This window comes from Theropithecus gelada, chromosome 16 (assembly GCF_003255815.1).
Source record: "Theropithecus gelada isolate Dixy chromosome 16, Tgel_1.0, whole genome shotgun sequence".
Taxonomy (NCBI): domain Eukaryota; kingdom Metazoa; phylum Chordata; class Mammalia; order Primates; family Cercopithecidae; genus Theropithecus; species Theropithecus gelada.
The window spans coordinates 62355767-62376784 of NC_037684.1; the positions used below are offsets into that span (position 1 = coordinate 62355767).

Consider the following 21018-nt stretch of genomic DNA (forward strand, 5'->3'; position numbering starts at 1 on the left):
CAGTCTATCCAAGCTAGTAGCTTTATGGTCTCCATGGAGCACCCAAGTTCATGTTTTTGCCAAGGGTTGGGTGTGTAAGAGTCTGGGTTTTGTGAGCCTTGGGAATAAGAATTTTCTCTTTGACAGAATGCTGTAGTCATTCTAAGAGCTATTGGATATGCTTTGAATTGCTTATAAAAAGTCTGTGGTAAACCTGTTGATACTGTACTCTGTGTGTATTTCCAAAAACATGTATTGTTTGTTTTTTTGGGGGGGAGGGTTAACACATATCTATTTTAGAGAATTTGAAAATTTTCCAAGTGCAGAAATAAAAATAGAATGCACCTGTAACAACTAATAACATGGAACATCTTTTTGGTCTTTTGTTCTCTACGTAATTTGTTTTATAAACATTGACTCATTCCTTCTCACATTTGTTCTTTTTTCCCATTTAATATGTTGTGAGCATTTTCTTTCACTGTGCTATGCCTTAGGGCTTATTGGCATTCTGTCCTCCCCTGAGGGAAATTTAGGCCATTTCCTTTCTTTTTTTTCTTTTTCCTTTTTGCTATTATAAACAATGCTGCCACAAACATCCTTGAAGATAAACCTTTGAGCACATTCATGTGTTTCATTGGGCTATACTGGCAGATAAGGAATTGCTGGGGCAAAAGATAGATACATTTTATATGAGCCCTTTTAAGACTTTTCATACATTTTGGGAAGTGTGTGTTCTAACCTCATCCTTCTGAACTGGTGAAAGGGCTTTAGAATCATGGTAACCTGGGTTCATATCCCTACTCTGCCACTTTCTCATTTTGTGATCCTGGCCAGATCACATAACACAGAGCCTTAGTCTTCTCGTCTGCTAAATGGGATGGGTGGAGATGAAAGTGCCTCACCAGACTGTGATGAGGATTCAGTAACTTTGTGGACACTACCAGTTTTGTGATTTATGTTTTGGGGTATGTCTGGAGTAGCAAATGTTCCAGACAATGCTTATGATCGTCGTGATTATTCAGCATCCCCTAGTTCTTTCAGTGTGTGGGGGATGTTAGAGAAACTTCCTGGGATGAAGAGCCAGTCCTTTCCCAGGTCAGTGGAAAGCCAGGCACCTCAGAATCCCAGTGGTTGGGTGGTTTTGAGTCACACCATGTTTCACAGACTCTTCTGTCTGAAGGATGTTTGTTTGGCTTTGACAGGGAGGGTGTTGCCTGGGGTGGGTTGGTGGGTTAAGTAGGTCTGCTGTCTGGGGCTCAGGTCTTCAGAGAGCCATTCGCCCCTGGAGACATCCCACAGGGTCCTCTGGAGACACTCTGACATTTGCTGCAAACAATCATGCTTGGCCTGCTGTCATATGCATAGAGTGGATATTGCAGCCTCTGTTTAGAGTGTGTGCTACAGCGCACGGAGAAGGGGACTGGTGAGTCTACTCTTTACATGGAGAAAGGTGGATGCTGTGGGGGTGTGAGGAAGCCCTTGCCTCTGCCCCCATGCATTTGCCTCCCCTGGACTCAGCCCATCCATGTTTACTGAGTATCTACTCTCTGAAAGGCACTTCAAGAGTGTTTCAATCCCCAGATCCCCCATATGGATGGAGGAACCAAGACTCAATTCAGCTAAATTGAAACTCACACCTAGAGACTCCAGAGCCTCTGTTAGCCCATTTGCATTGCTGTAAAGGAATACCTGAGGCTGAGTAATTTATAAAGAAAAGAGGTTTATTTGGCTCATGGTTCTGCAAGTTGTAGGAGTATGGCCCCAGCATCTGCTTCCGGTGAGACCTCAGGAAGCTTCCAATCATGGTAGAAGGTGAAGGGGGAGCCAGCATATCTCATGGTGAGAGATGGAGAAAGAGATGGGGAGGGGGTGCCACGCTCCTATAAACAACCAGCTGTCCGTGAACTGAGAGCAAGAACTCCCTCATTCATTACCAAAGGGATGGAGCTGAGCCATTCATAAGGTATCTGCCCGTATGATCAAATGCTTCCCACCAGGCCCCACCGCCAACATTAGGGGTCACATTTCAATATGAGATTTGGAGGGGGACACACATCCAAACTCTGTGAGAGCCCCGAGTCATTAAACTGCCCCTTTTACAGATGATAACGCCAAGGCTCAGCGATGCCCAGTTGCTCGTTGGCAGTCCACGGATGGGATTCAAAGCCCACAGTTCCTGGTGACAAGCTTTCGGTTGGTTCCACTCCCAGCATCTGCCTCTCCAAATCACAAGGCCCCGTGCTCAGTTACAGCATCACTGGACAAGTTTTCAGCCAACCTGACATATGCCTGAAAGCGAAACTCTGCCCCCTTTGTCCCCAATCCTTGAAGTCATCTTTGCGGGTGTCTTCTTTCCTTTTTGTACCTTGAATATCCGGACCTGCCTCTGGAGTGAAGAGAACTGCTCTGGAGGCAAGAGACTGGCAGAGCTAACCTCCGTACTGGTTTGCAGATTTCATTGGAAACCCAGTGCATCCATGTGTTTGCCTCTCAGGAGTTGAGCTGTGTTGATGTGGCAAGGCCCTGGACTCAGAGTCCAGAAGGCTGGCTCCTTTTCCCACTCACCTGGCACGCTGGGCATCCTGGGCTCTTCACTGCCTACCTCCCAGCTTCCATTTCCCCTTCTGTGATCCCTGAAATCTCTGTCATTCTGTGTAATCCTGGCGATCCTGAGAAAAGTGCTAGAAGAGGAATGACGATGGAGGAGATGATGCCCAGAGGGGCCGGTTTGCTACAGGGGTCCCGCCTGGGGCCTTGCTCCTTACCTCTTACCTGGAGGAAGGTTCACTCCTTGACCAAGCCTCCTGCATGTGGATCCTGGCCAGCCCCGAGCCCTGCCCTTGCTAAGTCATGACTTTGCTCCAGGCTGAGTGCCCACCCATACCTCAGCCCAGCCCAGCACTAGCCCTGCGTTCAGACCGAGCCAGGCTCAGGCTGTAGATGCACGATCAGGATGAGGATGCGTTTCCTCTTTGCCCTCGGACGCAGGCTGAGCCAGGTCTTTCTTTCACCCCTCACCTGTCTGAAACAATCCCTCATCTATCTTCTCACTTTCTTTTTCTGCCTTGCATTCTTGGATCCTTTTTTCCTCTTCTTTCTCTCACTGAAGCGCCCTTTCTTTCTCTCACTGAAGCGTAGGGTAGGGTGGGGGGAGCAGGGAAGTTGGCAGAGAGATAAGATTCATCAATATTTAATTTTTATGGAAATCATGTCCTAGAAATCCCCAAGGGGCTGAAAATTGTTCTGTGTTTTCAGAATCCAGTGATGTCGCTGAAGCGGTGATGTTGTAAATAAAACCACATTACTGTCTGCAGCTCTCCCGTCGCTCTGCAAACACCCGGAAACTTGACAGTTTAATCCACTCAAGGAAGCAAAAAGGTTCGGGTCACTGCTGGGGGCAGCCCATTCTCCAGCCCTGGGATATAAGATTGTGAGGCATCAACGTCAGCGGTGCTGTTACTGCTGGGGAGGGAGACGGAGCCAACGTGCCTTGAGTAGATTTACCATAGGCTGGTGAAATTTTTTTCCCTCAGAACAGGAATCCCAGGACAGCAGAGCCTGCTCTGGGCTTTCTGATATGGGGAAGATTTGCTTAGAGAGAGCGGGCTTTCTTCTCCCTCATGCCTGTGGTGCAGTTAAATGACCAGCAGAAAAATCAGACCCAAGTTAGTTTCCAGCAGCTTCTGGTGTGGTTGGGATTTGGAAGGGACATTCATTCATTTCTTTCTTTCTTCATTCATTCATTCATTCATTCATTCATTCATTCATTCATTTCTTCATCCATCAAACATTTATTGAGCATCTGCTACGTGCAAGGCACTTTTCCAGATTCTGAGAATATAACAAAGCACACAAAAAACACAACAACCCTGCTTATGTTCTTGTGGAAAGAGGCAAACAACCAACCAGGTAAATAAGTAAATTATATAGTACGTTGTATGGTGATCCATGTCGTGGAGGAAAAGGAAGTAGGAATCGTAGGTAGGTGTTTACTCATGAGAAATGCAAACATTTATGGACTGCAAGGCTTGCACAAGAATGTTTGGAGGAGCATTATTCACAATAGCTAAAAACTGGGAACAGCCCAGATGTCAATCCACAAGTGGATGAATCAACAAACCAGTGCATCCTTGGATGGAATACTACACAGCAATGAAAAAGGAATGATCCACAGACGCAGATAACAACATGGATGGATTTGACAAATATTTTTCTGAATGAAAGAAGCCAGGCACACGAAAACATGTGCTGGGTGATTCTATTTATATGACGTTTTAGTATAGATAAAATGAATCCGTGGCGATAGAAATCTGAAAAGTGGTTGTTCTGGGGAGGGCAGGATGACAGTGAATGGGGAGAGGGGCCTCTGGTGTCACGGATGTGCTGCCTGTCTTGGTTGAATGGTACACGTGGGATCAGAGCATGTCATCAGATAGGTTATTACACAAAACTGGAAAGCATGGTGAGGGAATAGGATGTGTTGGTGATGGTGGGAGGAGTTTGCACCTTGAAAAGGGGGTGGCCGGGGAAGGCCCCATGGAGGAAGCGACTTGAAGGAAGTGCGGGAGAGAGCTATGAGGGTATCTGGGCGAAGGGCATTCCTGGCAGGGGGAGCAGCAAGTGCACAGGCCCTGAGGTGGGATCATGAGTGGAGAAGGCAGGGAACAGCAAGGAAGCTACTGCATTGGTCAGCTTGGCTGTCGTGACAGAGTGCCACAGACTGGGCAGTGTAAACAACAGACGTTTATTTTCTCAGTCTGGAAGCTGAAAGTCTGAGATCAAGGTTTCTTCCGAGACCTCTCTCCTTGGCTTGCAGATGGCAGCCTTCTTACTGTGTCCTTGTGTGCTTGTCCCTTGGTCTGTGTGTTGGCTGTGTCCTAACCTCCTCTTCTCGTAAGGACCTTTGTCATATTGGATTAGAGCCTACCCTGATGGCCTCATTTGAACTTAATTATCTCTGTAATCCCAGCACTTTGGGAGGCCGAGGTGGGCGGATCACCTGAGGTCAGGAGTTTAAGACCAGACTCTCCAACATGGTGAAACCCCGTCTCTACTAAAAATACAAAAATGAGCCAGGCGTGGTGGAGCGTGCCTGTGGTCCTAGCTACTTGGGAAGCTGAGGCAGGAGAATCGCTTGAGCTGGGGAGGCAGAAGTTGCCGTGAGCTGAGATCGTGCCACAGCACTCCAGCCTGAGCGACAGAGTGAGACTCTGTCTCAAAAAGAAAAAAAAAAAATGATCCTACATCCAAATAAGGTCCCATTCTAAGACCCTGGGGTTAGGACTTCAACATATGAATTTGGGGGACACAGTGCAGCCCATAGCAGCCAGCATGGACAGAGGTGCCTGAGACACAGACGGCCCGCTGTGTGCTGTGGACACCCACGCTGCTTGTTTCTGTTGTCACTGTGATGAAGGTGTTGGTGTGGAATGAGGCAGGATGAGGGTTTTGTGATAGAGGGTGGATGAAGCTGTAGAGACCGGAGGTGGCAATTCTTGAAGTTGCTTTTCACGAATTCACATCACCGGGGAAACTTGCTTCTAGAAAAGCCAGCAGTGTGGAGATTGAGGGTCAGGGCCCAGCTCTCACTTTCCACAGAAGAGTGGTGTGGCGGCCGTGAGGATGGGTCTAGCTGGAGGTACCACTGAAGTTCGATAGTCCATCGTATACCCACTCACAGCGCAGGTGCCTCCTCGGCTTGAAGAAGGATGAGGCGAGTAGGGGGAGGTTTTCCTGGGGGCTGCTTGGCACCTAGGGGAGCATGCGGCCTGCGCTTACAAGAACAGCCTGACAGTGGGGGGCAACCTCCAGCAGCATTTCCCCCACTCCCTCCAAAGATACCCATCGTCCCACCAATGCCCCAGGCCCTGCGTCATCTTCGCTTGCATGGGACTCAGTCTGTTGTCTTTTATGAGTGCCAAAATCCTCAGCTTTACCTAGCCATGCTCAAAAAAATGCTATTGATTTTCTTTTTCTTATTTATTTATGAGATTTTTGCTGTGGGCAAAAAATAAAAAGGTTTCTGCAGCATTTCCCTTAGCAGTGAGAAGCTTTCTCCACCCACTGCCTCCCTCCCTGGCACACACACTCGCAGATTACTCTCTCATCTCTCTACGCTCCCAAAGGCCTAGCATCTCCGACTGTAGGCTGCAGAGAGGGAAGAGATGAAAAGGGGCTAGTGCCTGGGGCAGAGCGAGGACTTTCCTATACATGTGGGAGTGGTGGGTGGATATATTTTTGAGCAAGACACAGCTGATGCCCAGAGGGTTAAGGAGGTCGAGCATGACCTCTTCCAGGCGGGCCCAGTGCTGGGCACTTTGGACCCGTCTCATTTAGTCCTCACCATAAACCTACAAGGCAGATTTTATTACTTTTTTCAGTGATGACATTCAAAGAGGTTAGGCACCTTGCTCAAGGGTGCCTGGCAAGTGAGCTGGAATTTGCTTTCACACCTTCAGGATGCCAGCCACCAGCTCTCTTCAAGGTGTGGTGCGGCCTCCCCAAAGGGGAACAAGGACCCACTTAAGACTGCTGGGAGCTGGGCTGGCCCACAGAGTGAGGCGACTCCTCTCTCCTACCCCTGACAGGGCCCCCCTCCATTTTTTAAGAATCCTCCTTGGGGTGAGCATCTCGGGCGGGAACAAAGTCTGTTCTTCTCCACCCCTTCCGTCTTTGGAAAGATGACTATATGAGAATCTCTGCACCCTGCACTGGGGCATCTGGCATGAGAGGTGGTTTTGGTTTCTTTCCAGGGAGGTGGCTGGCCAAGGAGGGCCGGAGGGAATCTCAGTCCTCTCTCAGGGCTCGAGGTCTGTTCATTAGTGGTGTGACATGTGGAGCCCTGGGCAGCCCTGTGCCAGCTGATCTGCCCTGCTCTGTGCCATGCAGACATCCACTCCTATGGATGCCCCTGCCCAGAGTGCCCTTTCTATCCCTGGCACTCCTGGCAAATGCCTTGGAGTCTCAAAAGCATGGTTCCAGCTTCTGTCCCCTGCTTTCTTCACGTCACTCACCCCTCAGTCATATTGCTGCTCATACTGTTGACTTGTCAAGGAACCAACCAAGTAGGGCTGTGCTTATAAGAACAAGGACTACTTGAGCTACTTGAAGCTCACGTCTTGTTGAGCTTTGTCTCTCCGGAACTGGGCACAGAGCATAGTGGTGGAAGGATGGTGGTCATCCCTGTGGATTCTATACAGCTGGTCGTACATCATCCATGTTCATCCCATTCCTGAGCCCTGGGAAGCAGGACCCTCAAATTCACTCATTGTGCTTCTCTTCTTATCTTTCCCTGGCAGGAGTTCCCCTTGGCCATTCTCAGGGGCTGGGAATGCTACTGTGCTTACCCTACCCCCCAGTTCAACCTGCGTGATGCCATGGACAGCTCACTATGTGGCCAGGACCCTGAGGCACAGAGGCTGGCAGAATACTGTGAGGTCTACCAGACGCCTGTGCAAGGTGGGTTCTGCATCCCCGACTGGTAGTGGCATTTGGTCTGGGGGTGGGGAGAGCTTCCAGGGTTGGGAGATGCCAGTCATGGCCAAGCATAGAGTTATGAGGTCTGGCAGGTGTCTGTGTAAAGGTCTTGGCATCTTGATGGGTGGTGGAGATAACGGGGAGGGTCAGGTTTCCACCCTCCACAGAGGCTGAATCCTGGACTCACTTTAAAAAACACTGGACCTTTTATCTAAGTCTCTCTGGGGATGACAATGGTAAGAGGATGAGCAGAGAGGGGCAGGTCCCGGAGAGATAGCAACAGAAAGGTGGTAGGATTGGGAAATGTGGGAAGAATGGGATCCCAAGAGCTGCAGGGGCCACTGGTGCCTCCAGGACCTGGGAACCCTCCTTGGTGTGAGCATCAGGTCTGCCCCTGTTGACCTTAGGAACTGATGAAAAGAAGAGCAGGTGAAGAGGGATGTTACCACCTTTATCAAGTGCCTACTGTGACCCAGCACGGCTCTGGAGGTTTTGGGGCTTTCCCTTGGTGATTTCATGTGCTCCTTGTAGCACCCCTGGGGATGAGACACAACGAATGACTTGCCTGTCATTAGTCCAGCTCTGGTTTACTGTTGATAGTCCCTGGGTGTGTCACTTTGCTCAGCATAGCCTCAATCCCCTCCCACTTCCCCTGGTAGAATCTGGAATTATCTGTGCTAACTTAGGAGCAAGAGTTTGGCTGTGGTCATAGAGACAGAATGGGAGTTGAGGGTCCCTAGGGTGTCTGATTCCCATCCCACTCCTGCACTGCCGTCTTGGAGGCCTCATCACGGGGCTTCCTCTGACTAGCCACAGACCTGTGCAGCTAAGGTATAGTTGGAAGATCTCTTCCCTGCTTTGGGTCTTGGTTCCCTCATCTATTAAACAGGAGTCTTCGTTCTTCAGTCCCTCTAAGGGAGTTTAGTGGTGAATTGGTGAGTCATAATGGAAGTGAGTAACCAACCCCGTGATGACTTTTGGACTTTCAGACACTCGTTGTACAGACAGGAGGTTCCTGCCTAACAAATCCAAAGTGTTTGTGGCTTTGTCAAGCTTCCCAGGAGCTGGGAACACATGGGCACGGCACCTCATTGAGCACGCCACTGGCTTCTATACAGGGAGCTACTACTTTGATGGAACCCTGTACAACAAAGGTAAGTCAAAGCTACAGGGGACAATGGAAGGCAGCTCCCAGTGACCAAACTGTCACCTTGCCTCCCAAGCTTCTCAGGGCACTAGAGCAGTGCATCTCAAACTTGAGTGTACATAAGAACCACCTGTAGGTGGAGCCACTGTGTGCCATACTCACCCTTCAGGGACTGAAGACCAGCCTGCCTGGGTGGTCCCCATCCACAGCAAAGTTACACCATTGTATCCACGAACACTCACAATCTAGGCCACTGAGGCAGTTGCAGACACCACTGATATTGATTACAGACAAGGAAATGACACTGAGACTACACTACTCCCCCACCCAGAACCAAAACCTAAGCATGCTACCCAACCCATGCTATAGGATACATCTACTAGAAAAAGTCTTTTCCTATGAAAGCTCCTCCGTAAAATTGGAAGAGGTGACTGTCCCCCCAGATGTGCAGATATCAATGCAGTCACACAAGAAACGTGAAAGAGCAAGGAGACCAGGCGCAGTGGCTCACGCCTGTAATCCCAGCACTTTGGGAGGCTGAGGTGGGTGGATCACCTGAGGTTAGGAGTTTGAGACCAGCCTGACCGATATGGTGAAACCCATTTCTACTAAAAATACAAACATTAGCCGGGCATGGTGGCGGGCGCCTATAGTCCCAGCTACTCAGGAGGCTGAGGCAGGAGAATTGCTTGAACCTGAGAGGCAGAGGTTGCAGTGAGCCAAGATCACGCCACTGCACTCCAGCCTGGGCAACAGAGCGACACTCCGTCTCAAAAAAAAAAAAAAGAGCAAGGACAGAACATGACATAATTCTCTAGTAACAGACCTAAAAGAAAATGAAATGTATGAAATACCTGAAAAGTAATTTAAAATAATGATTTTAAGGAAACTCAGCATGATACAAGAGAATACAAATAGACAATTCAATGAAATTAGGAAAACGTTTTATGATCCGAATGAGAAATTCAATAGAAATAGATATCATAAAAACAACCAAACGAATCTGTTAGCTGAATAATTAAAATGAATTTTTAATGAATGAAATTAATGATCTAGTCTGTCACCAGAGCTCTCAACTGTGTTTTTAATTTTATACCAAAACCTATGGGATACAGCAAAAGAAGTTCTAAGACGGAAGTTTATAGTAATAAATGCCTACGTCAAAATAGTAGAAAAATTTTAAATAAGCAACCTAATGACATACCTCAAAGAGCTAGGAAAGCGAGAACAAACCAAACCCAAAAGTACTGCAGGGAAAGAAATGATGAAGATCAGAGCAGAAATAAATGATAAAATTCGACATCCCTTTATGGCAAAAACAATCAACAAATTAGATAGAGACGGAATGTACCTCAACACAATGAAGGCCAATATGTGAAAAACCCAAAGCTAGTATCATACCAAATGAAGAAAGGGTTGAAAACCTTTTCTCTAAGAACTGAAACAAGACAAGGATGCCCGCTTTCACGATGTCTATTCAGCCTAGTAATGGAAGTCTTATGCAGCAATTAGGCAAGAAAAAGAAACAAAGTGCATCCAAATTGGAAAGGAAGAAGTCAACTTGTCCCTGTTTGCAGATGGCCTGATCTTACATATAGAAATGCCTAAAGGTGTCACCAAGAAACCCTTAGAACTGATAAATGAATTCAGTAAAGTTACAGGATACAAAATCAATATACAAAAATCAGTAGCATTTCCATATACCAATCATGAACTACTGAAAAAGAAATCAAGAAAGCAGTGCCATTTAGATAGCTATGAAAAAATACCTATGAATAAATTTAATAAAAGAGATGAAAGACCTCTGCAAAGAAAACTCTACAACACTTAAGAAATTGAAGAGGACACACAAAAAATGGAAAGACATCCCACATTTATGGATTGGAAGAATTAATATTGGGAAAATGACCATACTAGCAAAAGCAATCAACAGATCCAATATAATCCCTATCAAAACACCAATGGCATTCTTTATGGAAACAGAAAGAAACAATTCTAAAATTTGTATGGAACCGCAAAAGACCCTGAATAGCCAAGGCAACTCTGAGCAAAAAGAACAAAGCTGGAGGCATCACACTGCTGACTTGAAAATATGTTACAAAGCTTTAGTGACAAAAAACAGCATGGTACTGCTATAAAAACAGACGCATAGAACAAAATAGAGAACCCAGAAATAAATCCATGCATTTACAGCCAACTCATTTTTGACAGAGAAGCCAAGAACATACATTTGGAAAAGGACAGTCTCTTCAATAAATGGTGTTGGGAAGACTGGATAACCATATGCAGAAGACTGAGGCTGTACAAATGGTGTTGGGAAGACTGGATAACCATATGCAGAAGACTGAGGCTGTACAAATGGTGTTGGGAAGACTGGATACCCGTATGCAGAAGACTGAGGCTGTACAAATGGTGTTGGGAAGACTGGATAACCGTATGCAGAAGACTGAGGCTGTACAAATGGTTTTGGGAAAACTGGATAACCGTATGCAGAAGACTGAGGCTGTACAAATGGTGTTGGGAAGACTGGATAACCGTATGCAGAAGACTGAAGCTATACCCCTCTCTCTCTCCTTATGCAAAAATCAACTCAAAATGAAGACTTACTTAAATATAAGACCCAAATCTATTAAACTACTAGAAGAAAACAGGGAATATTTCAGGACATTGGTCTGGGCAAAGATGTTTTTGCTTTTGAGATAGGACCTCAAAAGCACAGACAAGAAAAGCAAAATTAGACACATGGGATGATGTCAAATGGAAAAACTTCTGCACAACAAAGGAAACAATCAACAGAGTGAAGAGACAGCCTGCAGGATGGGAGAAAATACTGGCAAACCATTCACCCAACAAGGGATTAATAACCAGAACATATAAGGAACTCAACAACAAAAACACCAAAAGCATCTGATTTAAAAATTGACAGATGATACAACATTTATCAAAAGAAGACACACAAATGGTCAACAGTATATGAAAAAATGCTCAGTGTCACTAATTACCAGGGAAATGCAAATCCGAACCACAATGAGAGATCATCTCACCCCAGTTAGAATGGCTACTATCAAAAAGACAGAAAATAACAAGTGCTGGTGAGGATGCGGAGAAAAGAGAACTCTTATACGCAGTTGATGGTAATATAAACTAGTACAGCTGTTATGGAAAACAGTATGGAGGCTCCTCAAAAAAAAAAAAAAATAGAATTGCCATATATATGATCCAGCAATCCCACTGCTGGGTATATATTCAAGGGAAAGGAAATCAGTAGGTTGAAGAGATATCTGTACTCTCATGCTTATTGCAGCACCATACACAATAGCCACGGTATGGAATCAACCTTAGTATCCATCAATAGGTGAATTTTTAAAATGTGGTGCATATACACAATGGCTAGTTAGCCATAAAAAAAGAATTAAGTGCTCTAATTCACGGCAACATGAATGAGCCTAAGGGACATTGTGTTAAGTGAAATAAGCCAGGCACAGAAAGATAAATACCACATGCTCTCATGCATATGTCAAACCTTAAAAAGTTGATCTCACTGACATGGAGAGTAGAATAGGGGTCACTAGAGGCTGGGAAGGGTAGGAGGGAGGGCAGGATAGGGAGAGGTTGGTTAATGAATACAAAATTACAGCTAGATATGAGGAATAAGTTCTAGTGTTTTATAGCGCTGTAGGGTGACTACAGTTGACAATAATTGATTGTGTGTTTTCAGGTAGCCAGAAGAGAGGATTTTGAATGTTTCCAGCTCAAAGAAATGATAAATGTTTGAGGTGATGGATGGCCTAATTACTTTGATTTGATTATTAAGCATTTTATACATGCATTGAAATATCACATTGCACCCCATAAAGAAGGCGTACATTTATCATGTGTCTGTTTAAAATAATAATAAAAATATTTATTTTTATTTTATTTTACTTTAAGTTCTGGGATACACGTGCAGAACGTGCAGGTTTGTTACATAGGTATCCATGTACCATGGTGGTTGGCTGCACCCATCAACCCGTCATCTAGGTTTTAAGCCCTGCATGCATTAGGCATTTGTCCTAATGCTCTCCCTCCCCTTGTCCCATACCCCCAAACAGGCCCCAGTGTGTGATGTTCCCCTCCCTGTGTCCATGTGTCCTCATTGTTCAATTCCCACTTGTGAGTGGGAACATGTGGTGTTTGGTTTTCTGTTCCTGTGTTAGTTTGCTGAGAATGATGGCTCCCAGCTTCATCCATGTCCTTGCAAAGGACATGAACTCATTCTTTTTTAATAAAAATATTTTTAAGTTAAAAAAAGAATCACCTGGAGGGCTTTTTAAAACTTAGGTTCCTGGCCCACACGCCTGACAGTCTGATTCAGGTGGTCTGAGGTGGGGCCTAGGAATTTTTATTTCTAACAAGCTCCCAGGTGATCCTGATGAAGGCAGTCCTAGGACCCCATTTAGAGTGAAACTTCATGAGATCATGCCTATTCTGGATTCAAAGGGAAAGACTAGCAGCTTGAATATTCTCTCTATAAACATTTCTTGAATTTTCCTTAATTTTTAGAACCCTCAATAATTAGGGGTGAAACTGATTTAATCTGCTCATTCCTTTTTTGAGGCAAGAAATAGTTCATCAAAATGTAATAAAAAAGTCTAAAAATCTTTTAAGAGTTTTGATTTGTGATCTTTCCCTTGTAGAAGTAAGAGAAATTAAGTTAAATGACTGAAGTCTGTGTTTTGTTTAAGAATGAAAAACCTCAGACAAGTCCATTGGCATAAAATTTGGCAAAATCTATTAAAATGTATTTCTCTGTTGTCAAGCATTGCAACATTTTCTCCCCGTTTCTTTCTTGCTTGCTTTCTTCCTTTTTTTTTTTTTTTTTTTTAAGACAGAGTCTCACTCTTACTCTGTCGCCCAGGATGGAGTGCAGTGGCACGATCTCAACTCGCTGCAACCTCCGCCTCTCGGGTTTAAGTGGTTCTCCTGTCTCAGCCTCCTGAGTAGCTAGAACTGCAGGCACCCACAACCGCGCCCAGCTAATTTTTGTATTTTAGTAGAGACGGGGGGTTTCACCATGTTGGCCAGGCTAGTCTCAAATTCCTGACCTCAAGTGATCTGCCTGCCTTGCCCTCCTAAAGTGCTGGGATTATAGGCGTGAGCCACCATGCCCGGCCCATTTTCTCTGGATTTCTTAACCAGAGTTTGGTTTAGGAAAGTTGATGCTGTCAGTGACATCCTAGAGAAACAGAAACTTCCTGAGCTTGGCATTGGCTTCTGGTATCACTCATAACAATCTTGGTTCTGAGAAAAAGCTATCGTTGTCCATATAACCCAGCCTCATCGTCCCCGGGAGCCTCGAGTGTTACAGGCGCCTGCGGGTGAGGGAGGAAGTGGTCACATGAACACATGGCCCTGTCCACTCTGGCTTAGTCCCCTGGGACTCACCCACTGTGCCCAAGCTGCAGTTACCCACCTTGTTCGTCTCCAAGACCCTCACCTTATTCAAGCAGCTGGCTGTTTTGGTCTCTATATAGTAAGTGGCCCAATGACTGGTATTGACAGCTGTAGAGGTTGGGTTGACACTGCCTCAGAAATGCTTTAGAGATACTTCACACACATCTTTGAGCCTTACAGCACCATTAGATGTAGCTAGTGGCCTCAGAGCACTGACAGAGTGATAACACACACACACACACACACGCACACACACGCACAATTCACAGAGCATCACCAATGCCCAACCGCCAAATCTATTGTGGTAGGTCGAATGTGGTCTGCGCTGCAAGGCAGAATAGCTGTTGTTGGAAGAGGCCGAGGCAGTATGGAAGGCACCCTGGGTCTCAGGGTTGTTAAAGACCAGATCTCAAGTTTATTCATTCCAGTTTGACTCTTCCTTTCATAGCGTTTTCCAGCTGTTTGACAGAATGAATCAAAGCGAGGCCTTCTGGTGTTTGGCCTATGGCAGAGATGAGTTTGAAGCTTGTTGAGTTTCAATGGGTAAACCCGGACTTCCAGATTCAAAAGAGACTTGCATTTTCCAGGCATCAAAGCATCCCTCAGTGCTCACTGCAGATACAAATGCCTTCCAGCCGTTCCTGCAGAGGGGCAGGTGGTAGGACTCCTTTTGTTTCCAAGAGCCCAAGAGAAGCGCATGAGCACTTATGGAACATGTCTCAGAGCTGGGTGCGTGGGCTACGTGGGGTGTGGCCAGGAGACTAGTTTCAGGAGACCTCTTCCCAGGAAGCCTTCTAGGACATCCCACTATTTAGAACCCCTGCTCTTTGTTTCCATAAACCCCTATAGCCTGCACTTAGGCTATTTCCTCTACTAGAACATAAGCTTAAAGACAAGGTCTGAGGCTTAATCCTCTGTCCCCAAAATAAAGTCTAACACAGCGAACACACAATAACCTTCACTGATAAATGTGTGACTCTGGATGAATGGGTGGAGTCTGGCCTTCTCTGCCAGTAGTCATTCAGGTTCTGAGTGCCCAGTACTATAGTAAGGGACCAAGGAAAGAGAGGGCCCCAGATAGGCTGATCGATGGGAACAAGTCTCCATTCATAGAAACTGGGCCCTGGGTCCTCAGGGCCAGGCTCAAGCACTGTGGATGAGGCTTTGACCAGACCTGCTCTGGGGCAAGGCTGGGCCCTGTCGTAGGACCACGGCATTAGGTCAGAGGGTGGATCTACACCTGCTCACAGCCGTTGAACCTGTAAGTCAGGATCCTGCCCCGACGGTGGGGAGGTGAGAGGAAGCTGGGGGCCTCACAGGGACACACAGTGGCCTGTGGAGAGAGCCCTGGTGCTGTTTTCATGGTGCTGTGTGATCTTGGGCAAGTCCTCTGCTCACTCTGTGCCTCAGTCTGTTCATTCAGCTATGTTTGCAGCTGTGGTTAAATCGAAGGTTGTTTGTGATGCTTGCGTAAAATTATCTCTATGAAGACGCCCAAAATATATGCCTGCATCTGCAATGACAGGTCCTCTGCCCCCTGACTCCTGGAGGTCTTCAGGGGATACCTCATCTCATTTCTGTTGCAGATGCCATCTTTCCCCACTGTTAGACAATTCCTGTTGTCACTTCCCCTTGGAAAGGGTCACTCCTGTGGAAGCTGTTCCTGTCACCATCCATAGGTCCTCTCAGTGCCCTCTGTGCCTTCCATGGGGCCTCTCTTATGCCCCTGATGCTGGCTTTCCCCAACCTGTCTGCTGCTGTGGTAGGGGGCTCCATGGACACCATCCTCCACAGAGACCCTCTCATTTTTCCCTGCAGGGTTCAAGGGCGAAAAGGACCACTGGCGGAGCCGACGCACCATCTGTGTCAAAACTCACGAGAGTGGCAGGAGGGAGATTGAGATGTTTGATTCAGCCATCCTGCTGATCCGGAACCCATACAGGTCCCTGGTGGCAGAATTCAACAGGAAATGTGCCGGGCACCTGGGGTATGCAGCTGACCGCAACTGGAAGAGCAAAGGTATTCAGGGACCTTGTGGTGGGGGTGGGAGGCTTGTCAGTACAGGCAGGATGCCCATCAGGATGCAGGATCAGTATACACAGGTAGGCACTGCAGGATGCAGGATCAGTATACACAGGTAGGCACTGCAGGATGCAGGATCAGTATACACAGGTAGGCACTGCAGGATGCAGGATCAGTATACACAGGTAGGCACTCAAACCCCATCCTGCTAGGGACTTAGTGCTGCTCTGCCTGGGCTTAAGCTCACCTCCTCCCCTTGCCCCCCATGCCTGCTGAGGTCCATATGTCAAGGCATTTTACTTAGATGCCAGCTTGATTACCAAGAATCTTCTCCGCCTCTATGAGTGCACAGTAGGGTGATATGCACCCCTTTGCATCTCTGCTTCTGCTCAGGATCTCATGCAGGGCTGGGAGAAGAGCATGTGGGCTGCACATGGACCTGCTTTGCACCCTTCTGTGTCTTTGGCACCAGGCTTCTCCTTTATAAAATGAGACCTGTGCCTCATGGGGCATTCAAGGAGCAGTGGAGTTCATACAGGGCTGGGAGAAGAGCACATGGGCTGCATATGGCCCTGCTTTGCACCTTCCTCTGTGTTCAGCACCACATTCCACCTTTATAGAATGAGACCTGCACCTCATGGGGCATTCAGGGAGCAGTGAGATGATGTGCCTGCCTGGTCTCTGGTCAGAGCTCAGCATGTTAATTCCCTCCTAAGCTGCCTCTCGCTGACTCTTCACAGTGTCTGGTCGGGGAATCACATCAGCCCACATTCCAGATGAGTCCAGAGAACATGGCTGTGGGACTTGGTCTTGGTGGTGGGCAGCAGAGCTGGGACTCACACCCAATGTCTTAGTCAGCTCTGGCTGCCGTAACAAAACACCACAAAACTGGGGAATGGGGTAAGGGAGTGGTGCTTAAGCAACAGACATTTATTTCTCATAGTCTTAGAGGCTGGGAAGTCCAAGATCCAAGTGCTGGCTAATTCCATTCCCAGGAAGGGCCTGTCTCCAGGCTTGGAGACGGCTGCTTACTGTGTCCTCACATGTCCCCAAAAGCTCTCTGGTGTCTCTTCTGATAAAGGCACTAATTCCATCACAAGGGCCCCACCCTCATGACCACATCTGACTCTAATCACCTCCCAAAGCCCCCATCCCTAATACCATGATATGGTGGGTTAGGACTCCATGAATTTGGGGGGCATACAAGCCTTTTGTGCCCCAACATCCAGAGTGTCTGATTCTGGGTCAGATTGGCCTGTTCCCCACTGCAGCTTTATTCATGGAATCAGTCCTCTGACTCACACTTGCTGAAGTCCTCCTGGGTGCCAGGCATGGGGCAAGGTACCAGAAGCCCAGGCTAATGGGGTCAGGATCTCTGCCCTCAAGACACGCACAGCTGAGCCTTTGGGTGGGGACAAATAGAGTCTGGGTGGTAAGTGATGAGAAATGAAGTCGGTCAGAAACAAAGCAGTCTCCAGGCAGGGTGGGATGAGAGGAGTAGTCACAGGGGCCCATGGCCAGGCAGGCTTGCACTCCTTTCTGCTTGTTGCTGGATCAACCAGTGGGTGGCCTCTGCTGGCCTCTAGTCTTCCCCGTCCCCCATCATCCTCTACCTAGACAGCCCCTGACAGTCAGGCAGGCTGATCTCTGATGCCTCCTCTGCCTCTTATGAGCTGTATAACTCCGGGAAAGCTGCTTACCTTGTCTTCTGAGCCTGTTTTCTCATCTTAAAAATAAGGATAGGCCCTGTCTCCTAGGGTCATTGTGAAGATTAGAGAAAGCAAACGCTTCACACAGCATTTGAGGTGTGTTAATAGCCCAATTATGGAAACTTTTTATTGAGATGATTTCTGATATTTAGACCCTGCACACCCCTCCCCAAAAATTAATTTCTTAATTTTCTGGAAAAGAAAGCTCATAAAGTAGGTTACCTGCAAAAGTCCAAGGCCACCCCCGCCTGTGGCTTCACTGTATGTCCTACTGCCTGGCAGTTTCACAGGTTCAAACTGGCAATCAAACCACAAGACACATACGTGCTCATCAGGCACCATGCTGACTTAACTTTATAGGAGGACCTAGGATGGGAAATGGAGCCTGCAGAGTGTCCTCATCCCACCAGGATGCCCAGAGCTGCCCCTGCCCACCACAGACTCACTGCTCGGCCACCAAAGGGTCCTCCTCCACGGAGAATGCCAGGTTGACTCTAGGCAGCAGACAGTGGAAAACCCTGCCCAGTTCCCTCTCCCGAGCAGCCTCCCGGGTACCGGCAGCCCTGGCAGGGCCAGTCCCTGACTCTGCGTCTCTCCTGTCCTCACTCTAGAGTGGCCGGACTTCGTCAACAGCTATGCCTCGTGGTGGTCCTCGCACGTCCTGGACTGGCTCAAATACGGGAAGCGGCTGCTGGTGGTGCACTACGAGGAGCTGCGGCGCAGCCTGGTGCCCACGCTGCGGGAGATGGTGGCCTTCCTCAACGTGTCTGTGAGCGAGGAGCGGCTGCTCTGCGTGGAGAACAACAAGGAGGGCAGCTTCCGGCGGCGTGGCCGGCGCTCCCATGACCCTGAGCCCTTCACCCCGGAGATGAAAGACTTGATCAATGGCTACATCCGGACGGTGGACAAGGCTTTGCGTGACCACAACTGGACCGGGCTTCCCAGGGAGTATGTGCCCAGATGATAGGCCCGGCCCACGCCGCCGCCCCCTCTGAGTGATGCAATCTCACCACGGGGCTGTGCACCCCACTCTGATGCTCAGGCCTGTGGCCTCACTGGGACGAACCGTGGGTGGGGGACCCACCCTGGTGCTGCCTCCGGCACAAGGAGACCTGGACACAGCAGACACACATCACAAGGCAAACACAAAAGGACACACCCACCTGGCCACCAAGCCACACCTCCTCAGACACACTCAGACACCACTCCAGGCTCACAGCCCCGTCTTAGTGAAGCCACCCACGTGGGGTGTGCCAGGCGCCCCCAGATACAAACGCAGCCACGCACAGACGTAACACACAGGTGCCAGGCCCAGTGCTCCTGGAGGCTGGCTGGCTGTCTCTCTCACACAGATACACATGCACTCCCTGGGATCTAGGAGGCCTGGGCTTCCCATGTCTAGCCCCGGCGTAGACTTGCTCATTAGGGTGTTTGACTCTGGGATGCTGGGCCGGGCGGGCATTTATGCTCTGAGCAGCGAGGACCACTGGGATGAAGGTGGGCGCCAAGACTGCTGCTGCTGGGCTGTGCGGCCCTGGCCGTGTGCCTGACATCCCATAAATGTATGTGTGGTGTGACTACGGGCACCACAAACTCTGCAGCCTTGCCTCTCTTTTCTCTGTGGCTGGGCTGGCCCCCACCCCGCCCAAGCCAATACAGACACTGACCTCAAGACCAGCCACATTAAGTCTGTGCCCTGCCCTCCACCCCCTTCAACCCCCACGACCCCATGCTCCAGGCGTGGGGCCTCCTTGCCTGGCTTCTTCCTCCAACTATCCCCAGGGAAGCTGGAGATTCAAGTCATGCCCCAGAAGCAAGGTGTAAGCGTGGGGGCATGGGGGAGAGGGCAGGAGCTGAAGTTCCAGGGGAGCCCAGGACCCCTGGGAACCTGTACACCAGCAGATGGGTCTTGGGAGTTGGCACAGGGAGATTGTAAGGGCTGTGTCTCGGAGATCACTGGGACTGGTGCCGCACCCATAGGTGCCCTGTTTTCTCTGGGGACCCACACTGGGGTCATGAGAGCCAGTTAGTACTCAGTCTGACCCCTAGGTCAGGCCCTACCAGCCTGGGATGGGGGTCAACGTACGCTACACATCTTGGGCTCGCAAGTGAGGCTGTGGAGGCCAGGAGGTTCAAGTGTGGAGGGTAGGGGTGCAACCCGGGAGCAACGCTCAAGGTGGCTGAGATGCAGGGAGGATTGTGGCAATCCGGCTGCACACTGGCCCCTGTGAAGATGGGGAAGGTGGGTGGGCCCGAACTCAGGAAGCCCCTCAGTGGCTTCTCCAGGCCTAGGATAACCCTGGCTGGGCCCCATGGTCCTGCTCTGGGTCAGCTGTCAGGGAGACCTCCCCTCAGCCTGAGCGAAGCTGCATTGGGAGGAGAAGGCAGGGTGAGGGATTTGGGAGAGCTGGACATTGAGATGTCCTGACCTTCTGCTCCCTAGCCTGACGATGAGGAACCTAGAGCCACCCGCCGTGAGCACAGGTAGTGGGTGGAGGGCCCAGTAGAGATGCCCTTCCCCATATGGAAGCTTCCTCCAACCTTCAGTTTGGCCAGTGGGTGGGTTGGGGCATCTGTGCCCCTGGTGGCCTCTAAATCCTTCCTGGGATTCCCCCAAACCCACACTGATGCAAAGCTGTTCTTGACCCTCCCATAACATCAACTCAGTTCAGTTCAAAGCTGGAAACACCAAGGTCTTTGAAAATGTTTATTGGCTCAGGATAGCTTCAGCATCGAATCCGCGAAGGCCCCTGATGGGGCTCTTTCTCCCTAGTGTTCGGAGCATTGAGACCCCTTGGGAGTTTCCGCACTGCCTTGGGAGGGGTAGCCAGGGCAGACCTGCATCCCAGAGCAAACCTAGGTCCTCAAAAGCGATGGCAGGCGTGGCAGCGGGGAAGCCATGGAGGTGGGAAGGGTACAGTGTGGAGAGAGGAGTGACTGGGACTGGAGCCGGGGTCTGGGGAGAGCAACAGCACCAGGTTTTTCCTGGTAGTTGGGTTGGTACATTGACTGCTGCCAGGTGCCCAGAGATGTCATCCCCCTCCAGGCAGAGTGTCACCTGCTCCTGTGGCCTTGTAGATGACTGTGTACCTTAGTGAAGAGTGCAGGCAAGAAGAATGATAGGGTCAGGGTTCATCCAGTTTACACTGAGTCACTCCATATGGCAAGGCACCTGGCCCTTGGCAGATGCTCCCAGATGTTGGATGAGCAAGGGAGAGCAGAGGCCCCGTCAGCTGGCGGTGGTCCTCACAG

The 21018-nt window shown here is 48.9% G+C and overlaps 1 protein-coding gene across 3 annotated transcripts in view; it reads left to right on the plus strand.

Moving 5' to 3' along the window:
• The window catches only part of WSCD1 (WSC domain containing 1), a 64349-nt gene extending 44983 nt beyond the window's left edge, over positions 1-19366 (plus strand). For all 3 annotated transcript variants that reach the window (XM_025362118.1, XM_025362115.1, XM_025362116.1), the window contains exons 6-9: positions 7278-7437; positions 8445-8609; positions 15854-16054; positions 18378-19366. In XM_025362118.1, coding sequence (XP_025217903.1) covers positions 7278-7437; positions 8445-8609; positions 15854-16054; positions 18378-18730 — 879 coding nt within the window. In that variant the 3' untranslated portion in view covers positions 18731-19366. The remainder of the gene's footprint in view (positions 1-7277; positions 7438-8444; positions 8610-15853; positions 16055-18377) is intronic.
• Positions 19367-21018: the final 1652 nt, after the last annotated feature.